Genomic DNA, 12,259 nt, shown 5'->3' on the forward strand with positions numbered 1-12,259 from the left:
CTTGACTGTTTTAAAATGGAAGCGATCTCAAGAATTTGTTTCTTCAGCTGTAGGTAATGGTCATGGTGCTCTATCAATGAAAATCTTTCTACATCAAGAAAGATTTAGGCTCATTTGCCAAAATGAGTTTTTCTGTTTTTGAATTATGACTGTTGTGAATAGAGGCTTTCTAGATTTCACTGATTCCAGCCATCCGGTACAGAACGTAGTACCAGGGCTCCTTAAGCAAAGGCATGTTACCCCCTCTGGGAATCCTGGCTGGACTGTGGCTCCCCACGCTTCTAGACGTGCTGCTCTGTTAGATGCTTCCCTCGCCATACCAGCAGAAAGAGCACCAGGCCATCCTCTGTCCCTTGACCCTGCTTTATTCTCCTTTGTAGTAAACAAATAGACAATCTATTGTTTGTCACCTCCCATAAACGTAAGCTCCATTGGGAAGGGACTTTGCTGTCCTTTTCCTATGCTGCCCTCAGTGCCTGGCACAGTGCCAGGCCTGTAGTAGGGGCAATAAATTTTGAATGTCTAAGTGCCCTGTGGAGCTTATGTTGAGTGGAGAAGACAATAAAAGTATGTGATAAATAGAGTGATGATCTGCTGTATTTTTCTGCAGAGTATTTAAGGGGACAGAGAGTGATGGGGTTAGAGAATGCTGACCTTGCAGAGAGATTGGAGTGAGAGAGTATCTCTTCATGGAAGGGATGTTTGCATGAAGCCCTGTGTGTCAGGGGTCCCCAAGCCCTCTCCAGGTTTGCTCGTTAGCAAGGACTCATAGAACTCAGCATATAGTCAGACTCATGGCTAAGATTTATTACAGTGAGAGATAAGAAGCAAAATCTGCACAGGGAAAAGGCATGTGGGGTGAAGTCCAGAGGAAAGTCGGTCAGGCTATAAGAGTCCTCTTCCAGTGACGTCACACAGGATGCACTGAATTCCACCAGCAGCAAGCTGTGACAATGCGTGGGAAGTGTTGTCTACCAGGGAAGATCATTAGATCCTGAGCACCCAATATGTTTACTGGGGGCCGGTCAGGTAGGCGCCCTCTGTCTAGTATGACCCAAAGTCCCGGATTCCCAGAAGGAAAGCAGGAGTCCTGCACAAACCACATTGTTTGTGCTGTTTAGATACAGCGAGCCATTCTTATTATTTAGGGAAAGTTTTATATCAGTACAGAAAACTGTTTAACCATCGAGTTCCCAGATGGTTGATGCCAGCCAAGTGCCAACTTGCATGCAGGACTGTCTAAGGAAAGGCAGTCTTAAGCCTGCTTTGTTACCTCTTTTTCTGAATAAGGGCCGGTGTAGGGTTGCTCGTGTGGGCGAGTGAGGAACCATATGAATGTCTGAGGCAAGAGCATTCCCAGCAAAGGGATAATCCAGGGAGTCTGTAGCAGGTTTGGCGTATTTGAGGACATGAGAAGCTCAGGGAGGCCAGAGCAGATGGAGGGAGGAGAGTGGTCAGACATTAGGTTCCATGGTGAGAGCTGGTTTCTGGGCATAAGGACCCCCTACACTAGACCGTTTCATTCCACTGGGCTTCTAGAGGTGAGGAAGGGGAAGTGGACCAGCACTTATTGAGCCTCTGCTGTGAGCCAGGCTCACTTCAAAAAGCATCACATGTGACTTCTCATTCAATTCTCTCACAACCCTTGACATAGAATGAGGACTATAGTAGACGTGGGGCACAGAAAGGCTAAGTCCCTCGGTCAAGGTCATACAATTAGTAAGAGAGTGAGTTTTAAGCCCAGGTAGTCTGAGCAGAGTCCACTCTGCTATCCACAATGAGAATGATCTGGAAGTGTTTTAAAACTCCAGGTTGCAAACTATTAATAGACTTTGAAATTAACTGAGTGGATCAGAACCAACATTTTAAAAACAAATTAGATAGAATAAAATAGAATAGAACAGGTAGCATCAGAATGCACTATATGTAGTGAGGGCAGAATTGTTATATGAAACTTTTGCGTCATTTGAAACACACACACATATCCATATATGCGTATAAGTAATAGGTTGTTTTGTAAAAAGTATTCCTTACTTTGGGTGTTAATCAGAGAACGTTGTATGCCACTGATCTAGCAAAGCTAAATGTTTTTATATGGATAAATCACTTTTTAAAATGACTCTTCCTGTTTCTAGGAACACCTGAGCTTTTACAGGTTGAGTAAAGTCCTAGGAGTTCATTCTCGGAAACTTCTATTTAGCAGGGCACCTAGAAACGTGTACTGGAAGGTTATAACAGAGTTAATGCAGGCTGTAACAACCGCCTCCCCTCTATACCCCTTCATCAGGGTACTTTACCACATGCCAGAGGTCTCTGTGTTTAGGGGAGGCGCACAGATTGCCGTCCTCAGCTTTGAAGTCTCCCTGTGAGTACCCATCAGCATAGGGCTGCTGGCCAGGGTAGCCCTGCCTGCCCATTCGCTGCCCATCTGCCTTGCTCTGTCCAGCAGGAAAGGAGACAGGGGTGGACGGACCAGGTATATTGTTTGCAAACCTGGCTGATTCGCTTTAGGTACTGCTCTTATGGCCCAAAGTCATGTTGAGGAGGGCAAATACAGAAAAGGAAGAACATAAATTATAAAATTTTACATATTCGAAGAAAAAGGGATGTAGACCAGGGTATATAATTACAACATTGCTTTCCTGTTATATATAGCATAATGTGAATGGAATTGGTTTAAGGATTTTAGAAGAAGGAAATCTTATGCACTAAAATTTTATGATATAACTACAGTGTCTATTACCAATCTCAGCGTAATTTAGACCTGATGAAAAAGAGCCAAGAGACAGTCAGGAATTGGTTTTGCTGATTTCAAGAGCCTGTACTGGCAGTTTATGACATCTAAGATATTCTTTACTTTATGCCCCTAATTTTTTTTATTGGAGTATGATATCTCTATCATATCCATGAGAATGTGTAATAACAACGGCAAATGAACACAGAAAACTTCCTGGAAAAACTGTGTGTGTTGAACATAATGCAAGTTATTCTCACAAATGGATAACTGTTTATACAAAAGAACTGCCACACATTAGGCTTGTTAACCTTCTGAAAACTAATGTATAAAGAGTATGCATTTCTTGAAAATAGCAGAGTACATTTTCCAACAAACAGGTAATTTCTCCAAAGCTACAGTTACTAGTTACTTCTTTCCAGGCAGAAGTTTCAAATGTAGGGGATTATTTCAGACAGTGATTTTTCTTCTTCTAGATTTCAGAGCATAGCAAACAGTAATAACAACTATCATTTACATAATCTTAATGGTAGCTAATTCTTACCTAGCACTTACTCTGTTTCTGGCATTGTTCTCAGCATTTTATATTTATTTACTCATTTAATCTTCAACAACTCTATGGAATATCATTTCTATTTTAAGGATGAGGAATCTGAGGCACAGAGAGGCTCAGACATCTGCCCAAGGTCAGTACTGGAAGAGCTGCTGGTAGACAGTAAGTGGCAGAGCTGGAATGCAAGTTTCTGCTCGTAACTGTGATGCTCTACTATCTCTTCCTTCATTGTTATAGTTAAGAAGCCCAAGGACCTGGTGAGGTAGATAAAGCAAGTACTGCTGTTATTTCCATTTTAAAGAAGAGAGAAAGCTTCAGAGGTTAAGTGACTTGCCCAAAATAACCAAGTGAGACAGTGGCAGAGTCTGAGGCAAAAACAATCCTACATATGAATTAATAAGTCCTCTGTATTATGTAGGGTTCTCCAGAGAAACAGAACCAATAGGGTGTGTGTGTGTGTGTTTATTTATTTGTTTGTTTGTTTACTATAAGGAATTCGCTTATGTGATCATGAAGGCTGGCAAGTCCCAAGATCTGTAGGGTGAGTGGGCAAGCTGGAGACATAGGAGAGCCAATGGTGTAGTTCCCATATAAAGGCTGCCAGGAAGAGCCAGTGTCCCAATTCAAAGGCAGTCAGGCAGGAAAGGATTCTCTTTACTGCCCTGACCCTAGGGAAGGATCTGTCCTTTTGTTCCATTCAGGCTTTCAGCTGATTGGTAAGGCCCACCCACCTGAGGGAGGACAATCTGTGTTACTCAACCCATTTAAATGTTAATCTCATCCAAAAACATTCTCATAGAAACACCCAGAATAATATTTGACCAAAGAGCTGGGTACCCTGTGGCCCAGTCAAGGTGACACATAAAATTAACCATCTTCAGATTCTCTGATGTCTTTGACTTTCTTTCTTTCTTTTTTTTTTTATAAATTTATTGATTTTTATTTATTTATTTTTGGCTGTATTGGGTCTTCATTGGTGCACGCGGGCTTTCTCTAGTTGCGGTGAGCAGGGGCTACTCTTTGTTGCAGTGCACGGGCTTCTCATTGCAGTGGCTTCTCTCCTTGTGGAGCACGGGTTCTAGGCACGTGGGCTTCAGTAGTTGCGGCACGTGGGCTCAGTAGCTGTGGCTCACGGGCTCTAGAGCACAGGCTCAGTAGTTGTGGTGCACGGGCTTAGTTGCTCTGTGGCATGTGGGACCTTCCCGGACCAGGGATCGAACCCACGTTCCCTGCATCGGCAGGTGGATTCTCAACCCCTGCGCCACCAGGCTTTGACTTTCAAACAACATTTTCTCAAGACCTTCAGACTATCCCACATGACTGCTCACTCTCCTTACTTGTCATTGGAGCTTAGAGGAGAGGGCATGAAGGGTCATCTGCAGTCTACCTGCGAGAAGGAAGTGGGAGGATAGGGTCAGAGCTGCTAATAGCATCTCAGACTCTGGATGGGAATTCAGAGGCAGAAATCTAACGTTAACCCATCAGTCCCATCATTTCAAGTGTACTGAAAGTATTTTAACAAATTGCCTTAAGTCACAGGACTTGTGGCTGGCTGATCATGGCCATTCAGTGGTACAGGAGATCATTCCTGTCATGACCAACTGGAGTTAGGAATTGGAGTTAGACCACATCAGGTAAATCCTTTGCATTTTACTCTCAGAAATATGTTCTCCTGAACATACTCTCTTTCGTACTCAAGCATGACCAGTGATTTTCGTGCATACCCGATAAAATGTATTGGTGTCCACAAGGGGGCTTCATTTTTCTATTTTTCAACTTTTGCTTTCAGTGATACTGTACATTTTGTTTTATTATTGTTGCTGTTCATACCAGAAATAGAACTGTTTGCTTGTTTCCGATAAGCACTTGCCATCACTGAAAAGAGCTTTGAGAGCTAGGGACAGCGGAAGAATGAAGGCAGCAAAGTCTGGGCCGGTGACTTGGAGGCCTGAAGGCCTGAAGGGGTCAAATAGTGGGCTAGTCAGTTCACAAATATTTCACATCTCTCATATGAAACTCAAAACAAAGGTCTGGGTTTTTAAATATTAAGAGCATAATTTGGATATATTGGATCATAATTTTTCTAAATCTCACTAACCTCCTGTTTAAGTTAAAGGCAAATTAAAAAATATATCATTCCAGGTTCAAGTGTTAATTTTTTCAGATATTAACTCCTTAAACCATTATTTCTTGGGCTTTGGGTCACGTTGAAATCTGAATTCAAGTTTGGAGTCTTTGTTTTTCTTGTCCCCACCCATTTGAAGTTTCCATTACCAAGGACTAGGCATTAAATCAGGCCTCACCGAAAGCCATGGGACTTTTAATTGAACTAAATTTGGTTTGAGTGGAAGTGGAGACCTGAGGTTACTAGCTCTTGTTTTCAGTGGCAGGTTTTACATTTGTTTTGGAAGATGGTGTATTCCAGAGGCAAGAGGAGCAAAAGCAGTGTTTCACAGAAGAGTAACTACAGTGGAAAACATGCTTCATCCAGCTTTCGTATGCATGGTGTCGGAAAAAATGAGTATCTACGAGTCATGGGAAGAGAAATGGCAGTACATTTCCAAATCAGTTCAAGTTCCTGAAAAAATGAGAATAAAATACACAGATGGATTTAAAAATGTGAAAAGTGAAAAACTAGAATGATTGGACTTGGAATTTTGTTAAGCAGTCCAACTTGTGTATTTTATAGAAACTGTAGGCTTTCCATGGATTAACTGAAGACCAAAACTTTATAATTTGAACATTAGGTTGATTAACATTTCTGGTAGCTATTAAAAAATTGATGTCCTTAGAGTTTAGGGCTGAAAAATCCTCAGTGGGCATATTCCAGATGCCAAGATATAGGAGCATCCGTTGACAACAGAATCATTAAATGGATAAACTGTTTACCTCAAATTATGGAGGAATGCTGTGGGATTAAACAAAATGTACAGTACATATTATAGAATAGCCAATTTATGGTTACCAAAGGGGAAAGGGATGGGGGGAGGGATAAATTAGGAGTATGTGGTTAACAGATACACACTATTATATGTAAAATAGATAAGCAAAAAGGATTTACTATGTAGCACAGGGAACTATATTCTGTATCTTGTAATAACCTATAATGGAAAATAATCTGAAAAAAAAAATATATAACTGAATCACTTTGCTGTACATCTGAAATTAAGTTAATATTGTAAATCAACTATATTCCAATTTAAAAAAGTTAAAAAAAGAATAGCCTTAAAAGTGGTAATCAGGGTCTTCCCTGGTGGTCCAGTGGTTAAGAATCTGCCTTCCAATGCAGGGGACATGGGTTTGATCCCTGGTCAGGGAACTAAGATCCCACATGCCGCGGGACAACTAAGGCCGCGTGCCACAACTAGAGAGCCTGCACACCGCAACTAGAGAGAAGCCCGTGCGCCGCAACTAAGACCCAACACAGCCAAATAAATAAATATTAAAAAAAAGAAAGTGGTAGTCATTAAACTCCAAATGACTTTTAAGTAATGTGAAGGAATCACATCTATCCTCAGAGCCAAATCTGATGAAGAAGATGGGTAACATAAAGGTAATATTTATTGAATGCTTACTATGTGCCAGATAAAGCTTTTCCGAAGCACTTGCAGATCTTCACTTACTCATTATACATAATAATCCTATTATTCCTAGTTCACTATTGAGGAAATTGAGGCACAGAGAAATTGACAAATGTGCCCAGGGCTTCATAGGTGAAGTGGCATATCATGTCTGGTAGGTAAATGTAGGGATCCTATGTACTTTCTAATCTCCCTATCTCAAATTCCATTTAGTTACAGGTAAGTTATTTTATAAACTGCCTTTTCTACTGAGAAGAACAGCCCCTTAGACCAGAGCGATTACCTAGTAAATTGCTTAGGATTGAATTTTTAAGCAAGTTGGTAACAAGCGTAGAGATGATCAGGGTCTAGTCAGAGAGCAAAGAATGACACATGAGCTTGGGAATGGGCACAGAATTTCTGGGGGAGGACGTTTATAAATACAGAGAGAAATGAGAAAACCTAGTTAGTGATAAAGCCGCCATCTTTAGTTTTGGTGAAATATCACGTGACCGCAGGATTAGAGAACCTCGAAACAGCCTCATTCCATCAGACCTGGTGTGACGTCTCAACAAGCACTTTAGACTCAGCATGTTCAAAACTGAACTCCTGCTCTTACTGCCAGATACACTTCCCCCGCAGCTGCCCTCGTTTCAGCTGACGGTGACTCCATCCTTCTAGCTGCTGAGACCCAAACCAGGTTCATCTCACCGCCTTTCCTTCCTCTGCCCCTCACCACACGTAGCTCGTCAGAAACTGTTGGCTCTGTGGCCAACACACACCCAGAATTTCCCCGCTTCTTACCTCCTCTCCAGCTCCCCCCATCTCTTCTTTCATCTCTCTCCAGGATCATTGCAGTCGCCTCCTAACTGTCGTCCTGCTTTTACCCTTGGCCTTCTAGAGTCTGTCCTTGACACAGAAGCCACAGGGATCTGTTAAGACCTAAGCCAGACCAAGTTACACCTCACCTAAAGCCCCACGATGATCCCCTGTTGCACTCAAGTGAAGCCCATGCTCTTCTGGTGGCCTTCAAGGGCCTGTGGGATTTGACCTTCCAGGCTGTGTTTGACCCGCCGCCTCCTACCCTTCATCTTGCTTGTTCTGGTCCCACCACCCTGACCTCTTTGCTCCTCCTCAGACAGCTGAGGGCTGCTCCCACCATAGGGCTATTCTCTCTGCCTCATGTTCTTTCCCACACGCCCACGGGGCTCCCCGCTCGCCTCCTTCCACGTTTCCTCCGACGAGCCTCCTATCTAACACTCTCCCACTCCTGAGCGCCTCATTTTGCTTCATTTAAAGTTTTTTTCACAGTGCCTGTGACCCTCTAACAGACTATGTAATTCATTTCTTCATTATTTCTATTCTTTGTTTCCCTGTATTCCCTTCTGCTCTCCTGCTGGAATGTATGCTCCACAAGGACAAGACTCTGTTTTACTGATGTATTGCAAACCCCAGAACATTGCCTGGAATGTAGTAGATGCTCAAAAGATGATGAATTGTTGAATAATGGGAATATTTTAAATGTAAAGATTTTAAATGTAACTGGAAAAATAGAGACTGTTACTCAGAAAGGATTGCAATGAGCTACCAGCACAGCAGACATTATAAGGCCGTAGGGACCAGATATTTGTTTTCCTGCAAGACAGGTAGGATAAAGGAGAATAATAAAAAATGTGCAGTGTGTGCTTTGCCCTCAAATATTTAAAAGCTGATGAAATCATTCGCTTCTTAATGAATAGAAATCCTTAAGTCGACCCTTTGAGGTAGGTTCTGTGATTGAGATTCCACACAGAGTATTAGCACATGCCAGCCACACAGAAGGTACTTAGTAACCATCAGCTTTTATTGCTTTTATACTTTATATAAATGCATATGCAGTTTAAATAATTAATTTTGAATAAATAACGATGAATCCTATTTTTTATTGAAACCTCATAAACCTTATAAATCTAATAAACACTACAATATGCTCTGCATTTCATCTGGCATTTAATTATCTGTCTGTTTTGAATTAAGAATCTTCATGCTTTAAAAACTCGGTGTATGGCTTCAGTTTTTAAATCTTTGTGCAAGGGGCCAGGGTCTCATAGCTATTCAGTTTACTAGGGTTGTATGGTTGGAATTGGTCCTTTCAAGATCTGTGATTCTCTTCTTTTTAAGGTGTGGGTGAATTCTGTCACTGAGATTACCAGCGGTGAGCTCTGTGCAGAACATGGGGACTCCTCCCTGCAGGACCTTGCCTACTTGGTCTCTCCACCCAGCAATGGGCATTTGGCTCTCAAGTCCTTTCCTGACCTAAGCATGCAGAACTTCACCCAGGCTCAAATCAATGAGGGTCAGCTAGTGTTTGTACACACTGGTATGTCACTGAGAAAAACAACGTGAAGCTAAAATGTGTCAGAGGTTAACATGTAGTCAAACCTAATAGCTGCTGAAGGAAAACCACAAGCCATCTAAAAACTTTGCAAACTCTATAATTTTTAAAAAAGTGACACAGTTTGGTGAGGTCCATAATGGCAAACATTAGAGGGTACCTGTAACTCACACGTGGCTTACTCACACTGTCGTGTAAGGCCTGCGCTCATATATATGCTTCTCAGAGAGCCTTTTCCTGACCACACACTAAAATAGCGTCTCTTCCGTCACCCACTATCCCTTACCCTGGCTACCTGACATTGCAGTATAGATTGATTTGTTCATTTGTTTGTTGTCTGTCTTCCCCACTAGAGTATAAGGGCTAGAAGAATAGGCTCTTTCTTTTGTTTGAGCTTATATCCTCAGCACAGTGACTGGAACGTAGTAGGTGCTTAATACAAACTTATTGAAAGAATGAAATCATATTGAATACCTATTATGTGCCAGGTCATGTTCCAAATGCGAGGGATACATTAGTGAACACAACAAATGTATTTGTTAAATGAATGAACACACGAATGAATGAATAAATATAACTGTAAATTTAAGAGACCCTGACATTAAAAGACTTTGTTTTCTTCTTTCTGGTCATCAGTAAATCAGTAGGCCAAATAGCCACTGTAAATCTGCAGAAGGGGTGATCTAACCTGCCTTCGTTTTCAGGCTACCCTTGTCAGTGGTCGCAGAGAGGAAGCCACCCATTTTCAGCCTGCAGGAGGAAATGGGGGGGAGCGTGAGCTGGGGGCGCATGATGGGAAAGCTAAAAGCCATATCTTTCCAGCCATTTTTAATTATCTTCTTTGAAAATACAGTAAAGAAAATAAAGATTAAAATCTTCTAAATTCAAATGCAGTAATTTCCTGATTATCTTTGCAGTTAAGTACAAAGAATCCCCAGATAATCTGAAAATCATTTACTGTGTGACTCCTGTCATCTAGTGGTACCAAAACCTGTAGCCTGGGGACCTGTTGGGGATTAGTTTTATTGCAACAAGATCCTAAATCCACCCACATATGTACCAAAGCATTATTTCTAGACTGAATGATCTTTTCCACATATGTATGTTTTTATTTTTTAATTGCGTGCAGATGCGCTCATTAGTAAAATACAACTTATTTAAAGGGGCATTGAAGTGACAGGATGTTTCTGCCAGTTATGTGTGGTTTTGATTAGTAGATACTATAAACCCAGGTATTATTAGGCAAGGGACTAGGAAGTTTTTTGTCTCTATGAAAGGACTAACTTATTTTCAAAATGGTGAGAACTACTCTAGAGGCTTGCACAGGGGAGGTTTGGAATTTCTAAACGATGCAGTTTGCAATGGAAAGGAGTTATTGACTCTCTGACACATGCTAGGCACTGCAGAAGGTGCAATCACATGATCTATTTCATTTAACCTGCAGAAGTTCTCTGTGTGAGCGGAAGTGATGATCCTGTTTTAGAGATGAAGAAACTGAGGCTCAGAAAGATATAAGTTGGTCTGACCGTAAAGCTGGGCTTTCTCCACTAGCTGCCACCCATTGAAGGCTAGGGTAGGTTGAAGAACTGAAGTTACCCTTTGCAGTGAAGGATTAAAATATAAATTAGCTCTCTGGATTGATTTATTTGTTAAACTACCAGGTCAATATTTGCTTTTGGCAAGTAGAGAAAATAATTTCTCCTTAAAAAGCAGGAAGGAGGATTACAGTCAAGCTCTTTGAGAGTGAATCATTACATTTTGTAAATGGACTTGGAGGCAATAATAGCCTTCAAAGTGGCTGGAGCCCAGCTGCGGATGAGTCTCTTGCTGAAACCAGCTGGTTCTCCCTGCTACATCTGTCCATCAGCAGCCCCAAACAAAGGCTTAGGTTTAATTAGTCTCTCTTAGCATTTATATTTGCAAAGTGCTCTGCCATTAATCTAATTCATTATTCCACATAACAACCTAAGTAGGCCGATAGAGCCGAGAAGTGGTGGAGCTAAGTGATTTCAGGTTGCCCTTCTGAAAGTACAGTCAAGTCAGGAAGATCTGAGGTTGTACAATAGAAAATCCACAGGTCACAGCTGCTTTCATGTTTCCCTCCTCCCCCCTCTTTGGTCATAATTAGTATGATAGTTAGGGCATACCCAGTACACTATTCTAGTATTTGTTTTGATATAATTCCTTCCGATTCCATTTCTATTTTGTTTCCAGATTCATGAAATGTTCAAAGTGCCTAATGGCAGAAAGTATTCTCTCCCTAATTTCACATTTAATTAAATACAATTTTCAAAGTGCTATTTCTAGTCAAAACGAGCAGACAAAGAAAAATAACATTTCGTTGTGGGCCTCTGCTCTGAATTAGGCAGACCCAGAATTCTCTTTCTCTGTTTTTTTTTTTTGCTGTTTTTAAAAATATGACTCTTGAGTGTTTTGGAAAAAAATTTTTAAAGGCTGTAACCTTTTTTTGGTGAGGAATCAGAACTCCCTGGGTTTGCTTAGATAGCAGAGACTTGAGAGACCGTTAAGCCATCCAGCAGCCCTTTATTAAATCATGTTATTACGGGAGTAGTAGGTAATTGCAGAGTGAACCATGCCTCCTTTGTTCCCTGCCACATGTCCCTGAGGGCAACAAAGAGGACATTTCTACCCATTACAGGATGCAGAGACCTGTGGGCCTGCAGATTTATGCTGGATGAACAATTTCAAAGGGTGAGGGGATTGTGATCATCAGGCTGTCCGCGTGGTGATCCTGCCTGGTGCTTTGGGAGTCAGATTGGTAAAGCACTCCCGGGAACGGGATCAACAGGGGGTCCGACTCAACTTCTGTTTCGCACATAAGTTAATATATAACTTTTCTGATATCACTAATTGATCCCTTGACAGAAGTGTGGGAGTAGAATTCTCTTCTTGCAGGAATTTAACAAAAATGGGGCTGAGTCTTTCTCCACTTTTCTCTTTCCCCTCTTAGCTGAAAACAGCTAGTTTGAAATAGATGAATAATGGGAAATTATTTGGGGGAGGGGCTAAGTGTTATT

General features: G+C 41.5%; 1 protein-coding gene across 1 annotated transcript in view; it reads left to right on the forward strand.

The window, feature by feature from the left end:
* Nucleotides 1-12,259, forward strand: part of LOC309959925 (chondroitin sulfate proteoglycan 4-like) — a gene marked incomplete at both ends in the record, with an annotated part of 63,926 nt that overhangs the window by 25,222 nt on the left and 26,445 nt on the right. The window contains 1 exon segment of the mRNA XM_082836477.1: nt 9,008-9,206. Coding sequence (XP_082692603.1) covers nt 9,008-9,206 — 199 coding nt within the window.

Source organism: Leucopleurus acutus (assembly GCF_964270905.1).
Source record: "Leucopleurus acutus genome assembly, chromosome: 3".
Lineage (NCBI taxonomy): Eukaryota > Metazoa > Chordata > Mammalia > Artiodactyla > Delphinidae > Leucopleurus > Leucopleurus acutus.